The 20869-nt window shown below is 49.6% G+C and overlaps 1 protein-coding gene across 1 annotated transcript in view; it reads left to right on the forward strand.

The window, feature by feature from the left end:
* Positions 1-20869, forward strand: part of LOC122404646 — a 90839-nt gene that overhangs the window by 54400 nt on the left and 15570 nt on the right. Inside the window, exons 3-4 of the mRNA XM_043408806.1 lie at positions 11803-11968; positions 16350-16547. Coding sequence (XP_043264741.1) covers positions 11803-11968; positions 16350-16547 — 364 coding nt within the window. The remainder of the gene's footprint in view (positions 1-11802; positions 11969-16349; positions 16548-20869) is intronic.

Consider the following 20869-nt stretch of genomic DNA (forward strand, 5'->3'; position numbering starts at 1 on the left):
TTATTCGCGCGAAGGGATGAATCACGGGTACATCTATTGTTGGAATAATATTCCGGATAAGGATCGTTTGCAAAGTAGCACGATACACGCTCCGATTAACGCCAAATTTACGAACGTACGTTCGAAAGTAAAATCCCTGCTTAAAAATTCCTTTCGAAAGGTGCATAATTTTTGGACTCGACGAAGAGGACTAATGATGCTGTTTGACAACTCATCGGGATCTTTCTAGACTCCATGGTTCGCGTAATCGTGAAAATGGAGGCAGTGCCGCCGCGCCGTCGCGCGAGCCTGTACAGGAGGGATGATGGCCTGTGGACGGGGGAGCAAGGATGAGGTGAGATGAATAAATAAGAGGGTTTTGAAAGGCGCTCGCTGTGGCCCAGGAGGTTATTACGTGGCGTCACGCGATGATGTATCCACGCTGGTTCGGATTGTCTCCGCGAGATGGGACCACCGACCGTGAAATATGCACCAACCCCCGGGTTAAACCCCCTGGAGGCATACCGCCCTCTCCTTATTCACCACCGCATCACCACCTTTGGATGCCGGAAGGAAATCCCTTTCGCGTCGTCTTGTCGGGGAGATCGTCCCAGGCTCGCGTCCCCAGCCGTAATTTGCATATCAATCTTGTAGCGCCATTGTTCCGAACACAATTAACGTATACGGTCAGCCCACGAGTAATGCTTTCCCAAAGATCCTGGAACGATCCATAATCGGTGATACTTGTTATAAATAATAAAGAAATTGATTTTAAAAATGTTTGTTCGACGGTAAAATACCATGCTACGCGCGGGGTTGTATCAATCGCTATGGAATAGGGCATTTAGAGTTTACAACACAAACGATGGATAAAATGCGAGTAATCGAAAATTATCCGAGACACCATCGAGACCTTACGAGTATTTTTATTTCGGGGCGGTCGACTTTATCGAGCGGAGCTTGCGATCGATAGCTTTTAAAATGTTTTGGCAAATCGAGGCGCTTCCCCGCCCCCTCGAATCGGAGTATCGCGATGGAACATTAGAAGGGATATATTTGGCCGATGTAGCAATAATTTCCATGCATATATATACATATATATGTATGCATGTAGGTGATGCAGCGAAGGCACATAGATCACAAGGGCTCGCCGACACGCGACAGCACGTGCTCGCTGAAACCGCTTTTCTCTCTTCTTCCCACCAACTCCCACGTGCCTCTATACTTAGGGTGAACTTCATGAGCTTTCCACCCACCACAAACGACAAACCACTCGAGTGGATCCCCCTCGTACGTATGTGGCATAACCCTTCTTCCAGCTATTATCCTAACGCTATTCATCCTTAATACGACGAATCTCCGGAATATCCTCGACTCGCTGAGATTCGGAAAAGCTGGCCCGCGTAGCCGAGAAGAGTCTCACCACGGTTTATCGACAAATATTTAGCCAAAAACTAAGCGTAGGAATAGATTAGTTTTCGCTGTTGAGATTAACGCGTTGCCGACCATGCGACCTGCCGGCGGCCGAGAAACGTTCCGACGCTCAACGTTGCGCGGATCTTTACTTTCTACGTACCCGGTAGATAGGCACCGTATCGGAATTATGGTCGCGCGAGAGACACGATACGTAAATAGTAAATAATAACGTTGAATCGTGGAATCGCCGGCTTGGTCCATTCAGTAGCGAGCGCGTAGTAAAGTTTCCGAGGGGACGACCGGATCAATTGGAATCCGTCGGCCGTGAAGATCGTTCGTCGAAGAAACTTTGGAGCGTCGAATGGTTAAACCGTCCGAGAAGATTGTCTTTTTATAACAGTGACGGGCTTCTGTTGAATGTGCTGCGACATGTCTGTGAGAGTGGACGTGATCGATGCGTGGAATAATGGCTGTCCTAAGTACGGGAGAAGCAAGCGACGGGAGGTTCGATCGCTGGTCATACTGTGCAGTGAGTTTACCTTTTTGCAACGATTCGTTTACGCAATATTAGGTAATCGTCTTGCCCAACGGTCTTTATTCCAAATCGTCGACAAAATCGGTAGAATTAGCAGCGGTTATTTTCTATCGGCGATCGATTGCATCAATATTGTACGTTCGATCGGCATCGACATCCGTAAACATTGTTTATCCCTTTGGTTTGTAATCGTAGCTTCTTGCGCGACCGAAGCGTTTTTCACCGGAACCGAGCACCGATAATATCGCGATTCCCACACTTTCGCTGCTTAATTAAACCATGGCGATCATTCGATTTAATTAAGCCCGCGAACCGACGATAGTCGTTAAATTCCAAAGTGGACAAGGCGAGAGGAAAACGAGTCGAACTGTTTGCCATTCGAGCCGAATCGAGTCGGCGCCGCTCGTACCATACAATAATCGCGTCGAAACGAGGGGATGACGGACAGCGCGTAATCATATTACGATGCTATGGCCTTTAGCTCTCCCGGGGATCTACGAGGGCCGTGTGTTTGACATTTACCATTTCCCGCGGGAACCTCGGGACTTTGTCTATCATCGGAAGATCCCATTCTCGTAACATTTACCAGATATTTCGCTGGCAAGATCTTTGATTCGATTTCCGCGGTACCGTCCAACGACTTTAAGCAGTACAGGATCATAACTAAAATCACTCTACTCTTATTACTCTCCTTCCAGTCGTATAGGTAGCTAATTTGCAACCGTTCGGCTCCATAATCGTGCAAGTTTCCGATTCTATGTATTATTTTAAGAGAAACGATCGCTCGATAATGGAGTCAGGGTGGTCCAGGGTGCGTCCTTAGCGGCAGCCAAGATGTATCGCAGTGGATCGCAATTTATTTTTGTATCAAGTGGATGTGTCTAACTAGTTTGTCCCAGCGAAAGTAAGAGCCTCTCCTTCCAAGATTAACGATACTTTAGTGCTGTTTTAAAGAGGTCCGCTCCCCTTCTCCCGTACTTTCGCCCACGAGCTGGGGATACTCGCACCCCCTACGGAAAATACTCAGGATTAACCTGCTCCACCTCTCGGCTCTGCTCTCTTTCTCTCTCTTTCTCTCTCGTTCTCTCCGTCTCCCCTCCAGAAATCCTATCCGTAGCTCCTCCTGAACTCACCACTTCGTTATTTCCTATCGCCGCGCGCTACCCTCGAACGGGAGCCAGGCGCCGGGGAAAGAAGGAGAGAGAAAGAAAAAAAAAAAGAAAAAGAGTAGCAATCGTCGGAACTTGAAAGCAGGGCATTTTATGATGACTACAAAAGTGGTCCGGCCACTGTTAGGGTGGCGAGAAAGAGGATGGCAGGGTGAAGCGAGGACGAGGTTTCGCGAGACCGAGTTACTACCCCCCACTCGGTTTTTTCCGGCCTTGGTCGGATCGAGGTAAGAGGGAGAAACGACAGAGAACCAGAGAAGCTGGATCGCGATTCTCCCTCGGCAAAGGACGCTAGAAGCAGGGACTTGAATTGATTGCTTTCATTACGCAAAAAAGTCACTTCCTCTCTGTCTCCTTCTTACTCCCTCCCCCGCCTTCTCCGTTTCAGCATCCTTCACCTTGGCCCCCGTATTTTTAACTTGTGCTGCGCGACAGTGGCGAATAAGTAAGTGTGCTATTTACATCGAATCCCGTAAGTTATCGCCGCCCGCTCCGCTCTCGTCCCTCGGTTCACGCGGTACACCCAAGTAATACGGTTAGGGGTTAATCTTTCGCGGTGTAGTTTCCGAATTCCCTAGTACCACGCGTTAACCTCCCGGATCGACGGGATCCTTTGCAGAAACAGAGGAAATTCCTGCGGTGATATTCGTCCCAAATCTTTTCTCGCTAATGACAACCACCACGTTATGGAAACACATTGTCCACGCTTCTAAACTTTTGATTAGCACGAAATATTGCAAGAAATATTGCACGAAATATTACAGCGAATAGAAAAGTTGCGCGTTACGTTGCTTTCTATTAATTGTTCGCCAAGTAACTTGACAGCCCCGTATCGAAATTCGCACCTAGCCCTCCTCGAGCTATCCTACAGACAAGGGAGATTAATGCAGCGGTTTACCCGACGGATTAGGAAGGATAGAGCAGGTCGCCTAGAGTACCGATTAGGCAGTCAAGAGCACGGTGCACCCGCATTACCCCAATGATCGATGCATCCAGAGTAGCGTGATCATCTGCATCTGCCCACGCCGAATTCTGGCACTACCACAGCCAGCCGGTACACTTGGACCCTCTATATCCAGCAATGCCACGGGAGTTCGGATTCGACTGCAAATGTGTCTCACGTCGAGCGCCGGCGGCGGTCATGTGGAGGACATATTGCCCGTCAACGCGGCCAGAGCCGCTCGTTCGTTCTGGCAAATGATATGCCAAAGTGTAATCTCGGAAGATCCTCCAGAGATTAAGGTCGTCCGACGCGGTAATGACGAATAGATCTGTGCCGATGCTCGATCTTTATACGCGAGGATCACGCGTCAGGTGAACCAAGAACTTTCCCGAGGGGGAGCCGACCGAGTAGGGTAACCCGACCCGGTCAAACGAACGATCGTCCGTTCGTGCGTTTAACCTCGCCTACTTTGCCTTTCGGCTCGAAGCTCGAAACTTGCACACACCGGTTGCGCGGAAAAATAAAATAATTTCCACCGAGATGTAGAGTGTACGCGTTCGATAAGTACGGAGAATCGGCAGTAGGATCGTAATCGTCCGGTTCCTCGCAACAATGTACAACGCTCGAAGGTGAAAAAGTGTCGGGGCGGTAACAGGATGCGGTGTCGGTGGAAATCGATCTGGACGGAGTCGTAAATCGTAAAGGCGAAATCGGCCGGGTAGGAAATAACGCGAGGGAGCCTCGGTTGACGGGTGTCGGGTGCACCGGTTGCGCAACGACACCGTTTGACAACAAGACGCGGGTTTCCCGATCTCACGTATCTAATGTCGGAGGCCGGCCGTAGACCAAGAGCGGGGGAGGTGCGCGGCCCAGTCGGCACGCTGGAAACGAGGAATGAAATAAAGAAAGGAGTCATGAAAGAACGCACTCGAATGTAAACCGGACCCTTGTGAGATTCGCGGCCCGGCGACGGTCCCACCGACGCCGATGGCTGACCGCACCTTCCGGGCGATCCAAGTCGCTCCGAACGATGCCGAGACCTTCCCAGCCCAACATTTAGATAGGTGGGGGACCCTGTGGTATCTCTTCTTCGTTCCGGAGGGATCAGAAGGCACAGCCACCGACACGGCTCTTTCCAAACATCCCGATACACTTTTTTACCTACCCTCCTGCGAATTCTATCCGTTTCATGCACCATTGCCCGGTCGCGAAGGCATTGCACGATTTTGGTTCTTAACGTAGTCTCGGGGTTTCCGGCGACGCGTACCGGGACGCGATTCCACAGCCAAAATAGACTTATTTTCGTGTTGCGTTCAACGGTTCTACGGTCGCGAGAACCTCGAAAGAAGTCCGTTGTCGAATAGGGTAAAAAGACCCGTTATTTGAACGCGTTGGACAACCAAACACACAGTGGGGCTCGGTGAATCCAACTGTCCCTTAACCGCGAAATAGTCTGCGAAACAGAGTTGGTACGCGTTCCCGTTTCAGATTTTTGACGCATGGCCGTTTTACGACCCGATCCGGATCACCGTCGCGCTTTTCCATAAATTCTCGTGCGAGTTTCGTGAAACTTTACCGTGCCCCTCGGGCGCAATAATTCGAACGAGTATATCAGGAAAAATTGGAAATCCCCAGAGACGAGTAATTCGACTCGTTGAAGGGTAATTGGAATGCATCGTGCATTGCCTAACTTTCGAGTTATAGGGTGCATAAAAATGATAAGTTCCTTCCGGTGAATAAGCATCGATAGATTACCGTAAATGTTATAGTTGGATATAAGTTCCCAAGGAAAGTATCCAGCGTCGTGCCCGGAGCAGTTCGTAAACCAGTATATCGTCCCCACCTTCGGCCCCTCCCCACTCTGTGACACGCGTAACTTGCAGATTCCTAGCCCTTTCCTCCCCCGTTGCCTTTTCCGTCCCTCCGGGGACTAGGAGCGGTGTCCACGGTGTTTGTCTCGACGTAATCAGTCTCGTAATTAGTCGCGTCGGAGCGTGATAGGGTCCAACCGTGCCCGCGTGCGTGCACCGATTTAAACGGGCCGAAGGTTTCCGTCCTTCTTCTACTTCTCGACGATTTAAAGACGATTTCATTTTCGAAACGACGAGGAATTCGCGAAAGATAACGCGGGTAAACTTGCTCTGTCCGTGGTCCGTCTGTCTGGCCAGAGGTTTCGATCGGTGATCGAGGTTAACCGCGGAGGAGGTGTTTGACGAACGAGCGTAAAAAACGAGGCCGGACGAAAAGTGGAGGAGAAAGAAGAAGAAGAAGCAGTAGCAGCAGTTCGGAAAAAGTGGAGCGACAAAGGGAAACTCTTAAATAAATAAAATCGATAAGGCGAGACATCGTATCCAAGGAGCAAGGTAGAACCTCCATAACCTCCCGGAGAGGGACAGGTTCATGAATAAGCAGTGCTCACGGGGGTGTGCGCGCGTGATTTCGCGTGGGACTGTTGGCGGTAGACCAGCCGGCGAACGTTTATTTCGCAACCTTTGCCTCTTCCATCCCGATTCTGGCTCTTTCTCTCCCTGGGCCGATCTCGGTCCCACCAAAGCCGATGCCAATAACGACGTTATCCCGCGCGACGCTGCCGCCGTTTCCGTAGAAACCCCGCGTCGCAGAGCGCCCCACCTCGGCCACACGTGATCCCGCGGCGACCAATAGCGGCTCGGATCCACCGCTGGATGCTGATCGAGGGATGCGAAAGGCGGGGTTGCGTGTCCGCGTGGGGATGAAAGCTCGGCGAACGAGGCGGGGGTCGAAAAGCTTCGCCAAGTCACGTGTGCCCGTCGGCAGAAGCCTCGTTCGTGCTTTCGCGTCGTCGTTACGCGTATGACTGTGCCGGTTTTTTGGGATCCAACCACCGTGTCACCGCGGCTGATAACGATAACGAGAGTCCGGACACGCTCGAGGGTCCCCAGGCCTCGAATCGAAAGGACCACCGGTATCGACCACCGCTATCGACCATCGTATCGACGATCGTACCGCGGTATCGCGCGCGACCACGCTACAACCAACGATTCCGGGAAAAATAAAATCCCAATCAGAGAAATCGACGATTTTGGACGATCACGGGCGACGATGGACGACCGTCCGCATCGGACAAGGCGTTCGTCGTTGAGTGAACGCTGAAAACCCGGCTTCTTGGATACGGTGTTGTGCAAACTGTGCTCGTGGCGGCGTAAATTCTGTGCAGTGGCTGTTGCGTTTCGATAAACGATCGATTCGAGGATCAGAAACTGATTTGAAACGTTTACCGGCGAGAATCGACGGGGAAATCTTTGAGCGCGATTAGAGAAAAATGCTCGAAGAACCATCGGCCGGTTCCAGCTTGCTTCGCTCGTTGCGAACAGCGTGCGAAAGTGTGGTTCAGTGATGCCGCGCCGCGTGCTGTGAGAAAAAACACTCGAGGCTTCAAGCGTCTCGTAGATAGAGTTCTCTGCCCGACCACGAGGATTCACGCTCTCGATTCACGAAGATGAAGCGACGGCCGACCGGGTGCTCGCCGAAGCCACCCGTCGTCCGGTACAAAGACGCTCCTGATGACAGTCATTGTACCCCATCGCCATAGACCGACCCTACGCGCTCCTCTAAAAAAGGAGACGAGAACTACTTCTGGAATCGTGGACGAGGTCTTTATCGGTGGTCAATAGGACCGACCGTCCTCATATTATATATAAATCTTCGCGGCCGGAGGAACCACCTGGATTCCCATAGCCGACGGCCGTCGGCTTCTGAGGTGCCGCGATGGACCTCAGCACCGCCTACCGTTACAATCAGAATATGATGGAATATTACACCTGTAAGCCACGATATAACTTTGTCTACTGTGAAAATTTACTTGTTTATTTAAATTTTTGCTTCGATTTCATTCGGATAGACATTTTATATTTGCTCGTTAACACGACCGGTGGGGATTAGTACTCGTTCAGAGTTCTATTCGTTAATCACAAGGAAACGTTTAAAAGTTTGTTTCGAAATATGTCCACGGATCAGTAACCTATTGGCCCCTCTTGAAAAACAGTTTATTCGATTCGAGACTTGTAAGCATCGAAACGAGCTTCGGCAAGCTTCTAACTCGGTAGGTCGAAGGTAGAATCGCTAAGAAACGTTAGGAAAAAGAATTCGAACGTTTCCCCGAATCGGAAAAGTAACGTTCGAAGCGTGAAGATCGATTTCTCTCGAGGGTCTTCTGTCGATTAAGCGAAGCGTTGAATAGATATGAAAGTTGAACGACGCTCGATCATTCGACGACAAATCAGCATCGTCGACGAGCAAACGAGACCGCGAGAACAAGAAATCTAACGACCTTCGTTTGCTGTTTGATCCGTGGCGGTAACCGATTCGATAAAAAAAAAAAGTTAAACCGCAATCGTTGGAGTCGTCGATCCGCGCAGGAACCATTCGCGGAATCGGTTGGCTCTCTCTCCTCCCCTAAAATCGCGACGAAATCTTCGCGGATCGCTCGACGAACGGTACGATAAAATTTTCCCTCTTCGTCCGGGTGAAAAAACGTTACCGCAACAACCGAGATCCTACGCACTTTCGTTTTCTCTAGCTTTCTTTCTTCTCTAAACGGGACAAGAACCAGACGATTTCCTAACGTAGTGAAATTCGCGTCGTCGTATCCGGCTGAAATTATTTCCCGGAAAAAAAATGGATCGAACCGCAATAATTCCCCCGCGCGTGATTCGCGCAAAAACTGCCGGTCGTGGGTAAAAATCGGTCTCGTTCGCCTAATCCGATTAAGTCCGCGCCGCAGCCTAAAAAGTAATCGCCGCGCGAAGGCGGAAAAGCGAGAAATTTATCGGTCGCGACGCGACAACTATTTCGCGCGAAACACCGATCACCGGCAAACAAGTCGGGCTTCCTGATTCGCGGCATTTTCATCTAATTAGCGATCGGACCGTATTAATTTGGCGGATTCGAGTGTCGTTTTAAAGCGCGCAACGATCGAAACCACCGCATGATCCGTGCGCTCGTTTATGGCCGCCACCGCGATTCCGTTCAGACTAATGGGATGATAATAATTATGAAGCATTAACAAGAACGGCGCGGTCACTAAGCGCACCGTAGCTGAATCGTTTCCAAACTGGCCCGTCGATATCTTTCTCTATAATAATAATAATAATTTGCGAAATTGTCACCAAGTACTTTGTCGATGCTTGTAACTCTTTTCGATTAAATTCTTCCATATGGTCAAAGGTGGATGATACTTTTATCTAAATTTCCGTCTGTTCGATACAAAATATTTCATTGCATACTTGAAATACTTATTCTCATTCAACGAATAACAAGAGATTCGAAATTTTTATTTAGAGAAGAATTCCTCCCATCTCTGTGTAGGAACAAAATTATGTAGAGACTGTCCAGTTGCTATAAATAAACCCGCAAACGAAACATGGCGGAATAATGTGCAATAAGCGACCACTTTTTTCTCTCTGCGAGCTAGTTTCGTGCAACTTTTCCGAATTACGCAAAAATTTCGCGCGTACATCATAACTTCCGCGGTACATTATTATTAAACGTGACAGTGAAACGTTTCTGGTTCGAAATAACAAATTTCGGAAAATAAGTTTCGGAGCAGCGGCGGCGTATCGTATTTTTCCGTCTATTTTTCAAGCAACCGAGTAATAAAGTCTGGCGTGCCTGCAATACGTAACGCCCGACCGTAATATAATACAGGAACAAAGCTGCCGGAGAAATATCGAGTGACTGCTCAGAGAATCTATACGAAAGTTGTTGGCTGATGATGAACGCCCCCGCGTACCTACGCGCGACCGGAAATAGTCTTCTTTTTCGGCAGCACGGAAAACTAAAAGAAACGGGTTCGCTCGAACAACGCGAGAAATCATCGGTGTTTGACCGCCGATATCTCGATTCGTTTTATATTTATCACGCTGTTTAATTCGGCTTGTACGGCCGTGTATTCGTTGAAAGAACTCGCGATCGTCGATTAATAAGAAAAAGCAAAGGGTCGAGACGAGTAACGATAGAAACGAGAGAAAGGTTAGCGGTGGAAAGGAAAAGAGATTGGTCGTAGGGCAGGAAGAGGACGCAGAGCGGACGATAATAAGGTTGGAACGATGCAGTGGCTGGACAATTCGTAGCGCTGGTAGCCCTGGATTCGGGGTCTCGGGGGTGGTCCAGCCTGAATTCAGAGACCTCGTATAGTTGTGGTCGGCAGGCGTGACGGCGTGTGTGCGCGCGTAGGGTAGTCATGGTGCTTTTGCCGTGGCAGTGCCACCATGATTCCAACGATATCCCCCTGACTACCGGCCGCACCACGGGGATGCGACCATAAACGCGAGAGCGAATTGATTTGCGACCGGAAAGCGCGTATCGTTTCTGGTAATGATCGCGGATCCCTCATTGTCTTGCTGCGCTACCCGGAGATCGCAATACGATACACGCGGTAACTGCGGAAGAAAAAATACGGATCGGCGTTCACGCGTCGCGGCGCGCGCGCCGTTCCATCCAACGATGACGCCTCCGATCGGAATAGCCGGCTCATCGAGATAATTAGCCTCGATTGTTTACACGTATTCGCGTACACTGGGACCAAACACGGGAATCGTTTGCTCGATTGGAAAGAATTTTCCAAAGGAAAACTGCAACGAGGTACTTGAAATGTACGGTAACGTTTAATGTAACATCTAGCAGAAAAGAGGTTGTTAAAATTGCAGAATTTCTCAAAAATTACGGGGGAGTAACGCCTTGAACGCGAGTTTTGTATGCATTTAAGTTCTCTAGTAGAACGAGTCGCTTCTACACAGACGCGAAACGAAGGAGTTACAGCCTGTTGGAGCGATACGGGTTTCGACCGAATCGGTTATAGCTGAAAGCAACGTTTTCACCTTTCTGTATTTGGGTTTTCAATTATCGTTTTCCGCGACGAGGACGAAGATGAAATATTTTGAAAAGTTTACAGTCAGCTTAATAAACAGTACCGCCCGAGTGGAAGAGAAGTCGATCGATCAAGCGAAAAGAAACGGGTCGAAGGGGGGCGAATCGCGTGGCCCGTTAGAAGTCAGGAGAAGCGTCGCGTCGCGTCGCGTCGGCAGGCGACCGGGTTCGCTTCGCGTTAGGGGTTAGAAAGACCGACGATCATCGAATCGTTGGTGCACTGGCTCGAACACGGGGACATATGTCGTGGTCCAGGACCCTCCATTACGATATTAGATCGAAGTTATCTAGTTAGGCGGATTTAATGCGCGAAAATAGAGTTGCGAGCGAAGCAGGAGGCCGGCCTGCCGAGGAAAATGAGACAACAATGCCTGCGCGGCGATAAATCGAATGATCCGGAACACGTTGCGTCCATTATTAGCAAATGCACTATGTCGGAAGACGATCGCCAGACACGAACCTACAAGGGCACCCGAACGTTTCTTTAATTAACCGTGTATTTTTCTATTTACGATTCAAATTTTCAGCATCTTTTCTCTGACATAAATGACTAAAATTTAAACGACAATAAAAATATGCGCAATCAATGTCCGTAAATCTGGTATCGAGGGAGCCCGTCGATGTTTCCAACTTGGTACGCTAAGGGTTAAGCAACGGACTCGAAAGTTGCTCGCGACGGCGTGAGGGAGGTCGTAGGGTCAGGCGTCGAGATCGACGGCGCGGCGTCCAGAGCCGTGGTCGGTTCGGCGTCGCGATTTCACGGTACAGGATCGGCTTTTGGCTCGCGGAAATTCGCCCTCGGTCGTCGCAGAAGGGTTCGCTCGACTAATGCACTATCGATTTCCATTTTCCAGGCCACGGCGGAGTTAACCAGCTCGGCGGCGTCTTCGTGAACGGAAGGCCCCTACCGGATGTAGTCAGGCAGAGGATCGTCGAGCTAGCGCACAGCGGCGTCCGACCGTGCGACATTTCCAGACAACTCAGGGTATCTCACGGCTGTGTATCCAAGATACTGTCGAGGTGAGTACCGACACCGTTCCGGCGCCATCCAGGTCCCCGTCGTATCCGTTACAACCGCAGCCCCCGCGGTGACTCCTGCTTCGACGGTAACAGCCTTGCTTTTTCTTCTTTCCTCGTTTGGCGCTCCAACGATTTTACCGATCGATTTGTTCGATTTCGTGCGAGGACTTTACTGCCGTGTTCTCATGGATCGTCTCCAAATTCTGAGAAACGCGCTCGCTCAGCTTCGAATAGGAACGCGTTTAGTCGTGTCCAGAGCAAAGCGAGTATCGCGAACGAGCGCGAATCGTTTGTTGTGGAACAGTATTTCTGTTAGAAAATTAATCGAATTAACAAACGATGCTTGTGTAAATATCGTGGAACGTGTTCGAACGATCGCGCTGTTGTTTGTTCGCGTTGGTCTGGACGTAGCTCATTGGCGAAACCGCGAATGATTTACTGGAGATCGAGTTCGCGTTGGCAAACGTAAAGCCGTAATTTCCGCGCGGCGGAGTGGTCGAGTCCGCTCGGATCAGGGCCCCCAAGCGGCAAGAAAAGAAGACCGGCCGAGGGAAAAACAGACGGAGAAGACAGGGTTGGACAAAAAAGGAGACTATTCCTGGTCGGAGTGATTTAATTAAAGACGCTGTTAGGACCACGAGGCGAACGAACCCCAGGACAAAATTGCGACGCCGGAAGGAAGGAACCACCCTTCTTCCTCCCTCGGCGGGGAGTGCCAGCGGGTGCGACGATATGCGGTTTCCATGTTTTTTCCACCCTCCGCCCTGCGTTACGTAACGGGTGGCCTCGTGCCGTTTTGATGGCCCGAATGTCATACGTCCCCGGTGCTCGAATATCATTGTCATACACTCCGCTCTTTCGCCGTATATCCCGCATATAATAGGCGCGATGGATTTATTTACTACTCTAACGTTACTCGAGTCGCGACTCTCGCTATTCTCCTGCCACTATTTCCGAGATCGCAAACCGAATCTGAGTCTTCCTCCTTGGAATTAAATGCACGAGGGCCTTGAGCGTAGTGAAATTTTGGATTAATAAGAAAGGAAACCGAATCGGATGGCTATTGATCACCGGTTTCGTGATGGCTAACGAGACATAGGTGGATTTCGAGTCCTCGTTCGATCGACGTGACCAGCCATCGACCATCCTCGAATTTCCAAAGGGAACGTCAAGCTCCGAAGAAGAACAAAAATCCATACGTGCACGGACTCTGAACGGAATGACGCCGACACAAAGGAGACGCTATTCCCCGGCGTTTCCCTCGAACGGACCTTTAAAAGCCCTTTCTGTCCTCGCCGAGACAGCCAAAGAAGGTTTTTCGGTTGAGCGGGGCGCGCTCCAAGGGTCGCGAAAACTTTTCACCGCTATCTGCCGCGACTTTACGAACCCGAGCTTCTAGTCGGAATCGGCCGCTTCCGTTCCGTTCCGTTCCGTTTAAACACGCGCGAGTCGAAATCGCCGCGATTCCGCGAAGAAGCAACGCGAGCCGTCGCGACGTATCAGCGGCGCGTGACTGCGTAAACCTACGGCGTTAACAGCGTCTCGTCGACGCGACTTAAGGCCGTTTTCGTCTCTGCTTCGCTTTTTCAGGGGGCCGTAAAGTTACATCTGTACGGATAATAGAAACAAAGTGTTCGTTTCGATCGACGACAGGTTCGTCTTCCGCTTAAACTTCGACAACGCGTGTTTCCATTGAATTTCCCCGAAACGAACACACCGTGTATGGAATAATTCCAACTCGTGACGTCATCGAGGGATCGCGTACCGAGCGAAATGTGTTTATAAATTGCATTGTTTACCCGATACCCGTAACCACGGTCGTCGGTGTTACGTGATCATACGCGATGAATACAATCTCAACATTGAGCTATCGAATACAACGCGGTTAGGGATATACTTGGTCGTATATCTTGTGTTTGTTCGTCGGGGCCCGGAAAAATATGGGTCAGGAAGCGAGGATTTCGCGCGTCACAGCCACGGTTGCTATATTTTAATCGAACAACGCGGTCGAGGACACGCAATATCCAGAAAAAGGTATCCTCGTAAAAAGATTACTCCATCTTGGGCAGTTTAATTTATTCGTGGTGTTGTTTTTGAATAAGTCATTAAGAAATCGATTGCGAAAGGGAATGGTTCGACTTGGTTTCTTTCCCGTTTGATTCACACCTCGATCGACCGTATCAGCGTAGAAACTGCACGGCACGATCCAGATTATCGATCGGTTATCCACTATAAATCGGTTTTAAAATAAATGCACATGAACGTTAATATAGCACTTTGCACACTGTCCGTTTAATATCCACCGTATCGTACGTTAATACTTATCGCACTCTCTGCTGTAATTATTGTATTATATTCCAAAGGGTATTCATCCGTTAAATAAACAAGCGAATAAATTATCGGTAACACGATTCTCCGAATAGAGCGGCTCCACTTTCGGATAACTTTAGCGTCGACTTGATTTAAAATCAAAATTAATGCGGCAAGGGTGAACCGGGGGTCCCGGTGATCGGGTCAATTCTAAAAACGGCGTAATGACCATTTCACGGTGGAACCATGGGGGAACAAAGGGTGCGAAATATCAACGGGTGAGCATTGCCATGCGGGCCGGGAATGGGGTTTTACGCCAGATATAATCGTAATAATTTCGAAACGAGTTGACACGACCTCGTTCGGGGGAACCCTCCAATATTTTTAGCTGCAGGTTCACGGGCAATTGTGCTTTTTTTCTTTTCGAAGGGAATATCGTCGAATATTGTCGAGCAACGCGCATTGTTCGCTAATCGTAACAAGATTTAATGCCGTACTAGGTATCGACTGGACGGCCACTTTCAGCAAACTCCGCCGAATAAACTCGCGCGAAACGAAGAAATCTCGATTATCCATTCTCCGATCTATGACGAATTCTGATTAAAACGGTACCACTGATAATCGAGTTCTAGCGTGCAAGATCAATTTCGAGCTTTCCCCAAATGATACCGATTATGCCCGCTTTCTCTTCGTACCATTTCCTGTCCACCGACCGTGGCGACGCTTGTCTTTCCTGGAACACTGATCTCTTTGTCGAATTGACACCAGACAACCTGTACCGAGAAGCTCCGATCAACTTCTCACGCTTTAAGAGCCACACCTGTCTACCGATAACCGTGTCTCTATCCAATGATGGGCGACCGGTCGTCCGTTGATCTTGAATCGCTAAAGGGTTCAACTATCACTTACTCGTACAAGTTACTTTTAAAAAACATTGTTCGCTAGTGGTCTCGCTTTCTGTATCAAAGTTCAAAACCCTTCATTAAGAAGGCGTTTGCTTAAGCCTGTTTTGATAAAAAATTAATCGGTTAGAAGTCTTAATTTTTCGAAACAGACCATTGGTTCGATACTAGTGTTGGAAGTACGTTATAACCAAGACTACATATGTAACGGTTGTCCAATGTCCAAGAGCAATGTTAGGGGATGGTTCGGAGATAGATCGGTAAACGAGAAGAATACCGATGCGTTTCGTTGGGCCATTTTGGGTTAGCGATTTAAAATCCGCTAGCATGGCGGTCACGGCGTTGAACGCGTACAAAATTGGCGAGATATCCAGCGGGTATGAGTCGACGCCGGCGGCGGTGGCGGCGGACCCACATCCATCAAGGCGGCCCACAAGCGGACCATTATTGCGGGCTTTCTGCCGTAATTGAATTTAAGCACGAGCGAAGATATTATTTAACTAATTAGGCACAAAGGGCGCGTTCACGGCGGGCCAATCGCGATTGCCCATCGCGCGCATATACGCGGACTGGTGGGAGGCTGAGAGACAGCGGAAGCGAGAAAGAGGGACTGAGTGGTCCGGGGGCGGAGGAGAGGCGACAGCAGGGGGCAGAAGCCGTTTGTTTTAAAACAGCCGGTCGTTGACGCGCCGCTGGACGGCGATTCGTTATTCCGACGTTGGCCGCCCGCCGCGGGAAAAACGATCGCTCCCGTCTCTCTTTATCCCATGTTCACGGTTCTCTCCACCTTTTCGACTCTGTTCGATCAGAGAGAAACGGATCTGTGTACGGCAGATCCTCCGATATCGCGTCTTTGAGAGCACCGTGACCGGAAGACGATCGTCAAACGAGGAGAAAACGAGCAATTCTAGCAGATTTTTATCTTTATATTGGAACGCACGCATTCACGAATCTATAAATTTACTCGATTAAATTAGCTTTTTAATGGAAGCGAGTAGTTTACCAGCTCGAATTAAAATTGGTCGTTTTTCGATTGATCGTTCTATCGAGGCTGTAGTTTTCCCAAGAGCTACCGATTCGAGAAATAATACGCCCAGTGTACAACTCGAGCTGCAGATCGTAATAGAATCATGGCAACGATCTATCAGCTCGTTCGTTGGTGTTCGCAGGTATTACGAAACGGGCAGCTTCAAGGCTGGCGTTATAGGTGGATCCAAGCCGAAAGTAGCCACACCACCGGTAGTCGAGGCGATCGCCAACTACAAGAGGGACAATCCGACAATGTTTGCTTGGGAGATCAGAGACAGACTGCTCGCCGAAGGCATTTGTTCTCAAGACAACGTGCCATCCGTCTCTTCCATCAATCGGTGAGTTACCATTTTCATTACTATTTATTACCACGGTTTGTCGATTCGAAACAAGACCAAAGATCGGTCTGCGGGTACACCGTTGTTCGTACATTTCAGAAGAATTAATTGTACGCGTCAAGGGGTAACTATAACGGTAGACAACGTCGTCGAAAAAAATACCATCGAGTTGGATCAAGTGTCACGGAATGTAGATTATGGTTGATAGATCGAAAGTATGTATAGGTTGAACCCTTGGAAGCGTTAGAATCGATAACGACGATCAATCATTGGGTTTCCTCGGCGCGTTAATCGACAACATCGGACGGAACGAGGAAATCTATCGTCCAGAACGGGCGAAGAAATTAAGGGCTCGTGGCATATGGTTCCAGCGATCGCCAATGGGACCGATTAGTTATCTAGCGCCGGGGACACGCGAACGCACCCCCGAAAACTGCATCGAGATAAGTGAACACTCGGCACGTCGCGTCGCGTCGCGTCGCCCCGATCCTATTGACCTTTCGCAGGTTCCTTCGGGAATGGGCCGATTAATTCAAGTGTTTTTACGTCGCCCGGTAGATCAAGCAATCGGAGAGGGAGAAGGGTAGTCGGCACGGCTAGAACACGAGTATGTACGGTAAAGGGATGCCCTAGGAAACAGGGAGCGTGCTCCCATGAGACGGCATTACAGCGTATCAGCACCACACAAACTGAACGAGTGGATCCCCTTTTCGAGCAACAGAAAAGCCATCGCGATACAGAATCGAGAGGAAAGGGAAAGATAGAGACCACCGGGGTACCATTGATCGACACACATATGTCCCGAGATTTAATCAGTCGCTACTTAAGACCTTATCTCCCGCTTTTATCCAACATTCACTGTACGCACCTACTTCATAGTTCCTCCCCGTTTTCGAGTGGCTCCCTACAGGCCACAGGCCTGATAATGTAATCGAGCGTAATGCGGATCGAATTGCTTGCAAGTGAAATCCACTAACGCGATTTCCGTCGGCCACGGACGTTAATGGAAACGCACGCAAATTAGTTGGCCCGTGCACGTTAGACGGCGGAACCGTTGCCCGCGTGGATTTAAATCTTTGATCGAAGCCGCGGATTTTTCTAAAACGCGTCTTTCACTCGCCATTCTCGCCCTAGATCGATCTTTCTACATTCGTTTCGATTCCGGTTAGCTTGTGAAAGTGTAAAGCATTTCAATGGAGAGCTTTACTCGGTCAACTGTTTCGATTTGAAATAGTTAAAGGATGAATCGTAGGGCGATGATAGGCGACTCGTGCGCAGGCATATTTCCGTGATTTCGCGAGGATGAGGTCGAGAGTATAAAGTAGCGTGGCGTAAAAGGTGAGCGAGCGTAGGTGCAGGAATTGCTTTCTGGTCGAGGTTTTCGATGTGTCTAGGATTGCAACGGAGGGTGCGGGGCGGTGGCTTGTTGCTCGAGTGACTCCTCCAGCTTCTCTCACCGATCGGTCTCCCTCTCTGCAACCGTTGGTCTCTCGGTCTCTCGGTCTCTCCATCCACCACCTTCTCCTTTTCCTTCTTGTCCGTATCCCCCGACCGAAGGCCCAGATGGCGGGTATTGATCTGAATCCGGAGAACAGATCGCCTGGAAAAACTTACCCCGCGGATACTTACCTACCTTACCTCGGTCTATCTACATGCGCACCTATCCAACCTGCCTTCGTCCGCTCACGTACACCGAACCCGCAACCTTCCGCCCTCTCTACGTGTAGGTAAACGTATTTCCGCTCGTCGAGCAATGGATAGAGGTGCGCGCGCGATGCTCCGCTGCCTGGAAACCACTACACGGGAAACGTGACCGCCCTTTAAGTGATTGTTCACGCCGATTGATCGCGGGAGGATCGACGGTGTGCTTCTGGATTACGATGTTTCGAATAATCGACCAAGTTTGCGCATCAGCTTCGCGGGGGACAAAGAGAACTTTCAACGCGCCCTCGATAATTCATTTCCATTCGAACATTTCCTAAACCCTTTACACTTTATTGCGTCGTATCGATCGTTGATTCTTTTTTCGACTTGGAATTTTTAAAAATTATTCGCCAACATACGGATGGCCCGTGAGTCACCGCGTTAAAGCGCGTCGAGGATTCAAAGGGCCGAAAAAGCAACGCGAAAGGACGCCCGTGATATCGAGCGAGATTTCTCTGCGGTAACAGGAACCGGGAATATCAGTGGCCTGGCCGCGGCTACGCCGGGATTTCTCCCATTATGAGCGTGTCTCGGTTTTTCTAGCCTTCGGGCTAGCTTTCGTACGGAGAAATAATGATACGGCTAATATAATGTATTGTCCCGCTTCGCCGAGGTACTTGGAAATAGAACCGTCTGCGAACGAGAGACAGAAGCGGAGAGAAAGGAAACGAGGCGGCGGTATATGTATCGGCGTGGTGAAAAAGCGGACGAGGAGAGCGAAATAATGGAGTGGCTTTCGCGAAAAATAACAGTTATATATCCTGAGTATGAAGCGGGATCGAGGAGAACGGAAAAACAGCCGAAAAACCGGAGTAAGATGGGACGCTAACTGTTTAACGATTATTTCTGGTTTGGTAAATCAACAACGAGCTAATCCTTTCTCCTCTCCATTCTCTTCGATGTCTTTGATCGAATTCGTCCGATGGTTCGGTGGATGAAAGATAAAAAGAATACTCGCGAACCGCGCCTTACGAAATCTCAGCGAAATTAAATAGGACTTTTTGGTCGCATGGAATTGTGTTTTATTTGTGTGTCACGGGGTTAACGTTCGGTAGAAAATGGGTCGAAAATAGTGGAATAACAGAGCGAGATAAACGTTTCTCCTTCCCCGAAAAGAACAATCAATTAGCTAAGACAAAGGCGGAGACGTTCGTTTTGCTCGGGTTGGAGGAGTTTGAGAACAAAATGGATGTTAAAAAGATCAAAGGAAAGAAACGTAAGAAAAGAGGTAAATTGCCGATGGTACCGCGTCGGATTTCGGGAGGAAATATTGATAGGCTCGGCTTTAGGTGCGGAGTCACGGTCGAGTAGCCAGCCGGCTCTCAGTCGAGGTCTATCTTGCACGTACACAAACTCAGCCGAGAGGCTACGCTCTCTCTACTCTCTGCTTCCAGGCTCTCTTTCTCTTTCCGTTCCTCCCCGAATCTCGTCGGGTCTCCTCGTCGTTCCTTCTTGGTCGGAGAAGTCTCAGGGGCAGATCGATAAGGAGCGAGGTTCGCCCGAGGGCTTTACGCCGGGTTCACAGCCTCCTTCCTTCTTCTCGTTTCCTCGACGCAACCCCCGACGTTACGCTCTCGCGTGTGCCTCGCGTTCGCCCTTTCTTGCGGCTTCGATCGAGTCGATACCGGGGCTAAGGGAAGACGACTCCCTTCGTTTCCTGTGTCGTTTCCGCTCGCGAAGGCTTACACCCGCGAGATTTCTATGTCCGACTGAAATTACTTTCTTCTCTATCGTTTCACGGCATTCTATCGTCGTGTTAATCTAACCCCTGATCGCTCCACGCCAAGGTGTAAAGATCCAGAATTAGTAGCCCTCGATGTCGTCCGAGATAGGACGCGTCGCGACGCACCGCGATTCATCGTATCCTCCCCCGTAAGTTTAATTCGACGTAATGACCAGCAAAGCAACAACAGTTGGTAGGAAATCTGTCGCGTCGGGTCTCGATGGAATCGTATCAATCTGTCATCGCTCTCTCCGATGAACAGCAACGCGCCACTCTACTTTCGCTGCTATCGTACGGGTCAATCTCCCGTGGAGGCGCAACGGGGTCTGCTTTGCTCTCCATTACTTCCATATCATTTCGCACCCCCGGAACCTCCAAGTGCCGAGAGCGGCGCAGGAGCAGCCGAGCCATATGGCCGACTGGTTCCTCCGCGACGGCAGAGACAAGGGTGGCCAATAGGATGGCTGCTACTTTCATGCCACTTTCGGCTTTCCGCTCGGCGTCACTGGTATCTCTCCCTGTTCATCTTTCGGTTATTAAATTACAACCCCATAAATAACGCCTGCCTACCCGACTGTCTTATTTACCATTCCATCGACTCCACGGGAAGAAGAGAGGAATATCTCCTCCCCGTGGCGGACCAATCGGTATTCGTTCCGTGTTCATCGAGAATGAGAAGAGACCACCTTCTTCTGGCCCCTTCTCCTCCATCGCGGTACATACATATATATTTCATTGTGCTCACTGTCCACCCGCAACATTTCTTCCGATTTTACAAATACATATTTACGGTAGCTCGCTATCGAACCATTAAACGATCAAAACATACGCGTTAGACTCCGATTCTAAACCGTAAACATTAACGGACTCTGACTAAATGATAAAATGCAGCCAC

Source organism: Colletes gigas, unplaced genomic scaffold, assembly GCF_013123115.1.
Source record: "Colletes gigas isolate AHSC1104 unplaced genomic scaffold, ASM1312311v1 Colletes_gigas_Sc00001, whole genome shotgun sequence".
Lineage (NCBI taxonomy): Eukaryota > Metazoa > Arthropoda > Insecta > Hymenoptera > Colletidae > Colletes > Colletes gigas.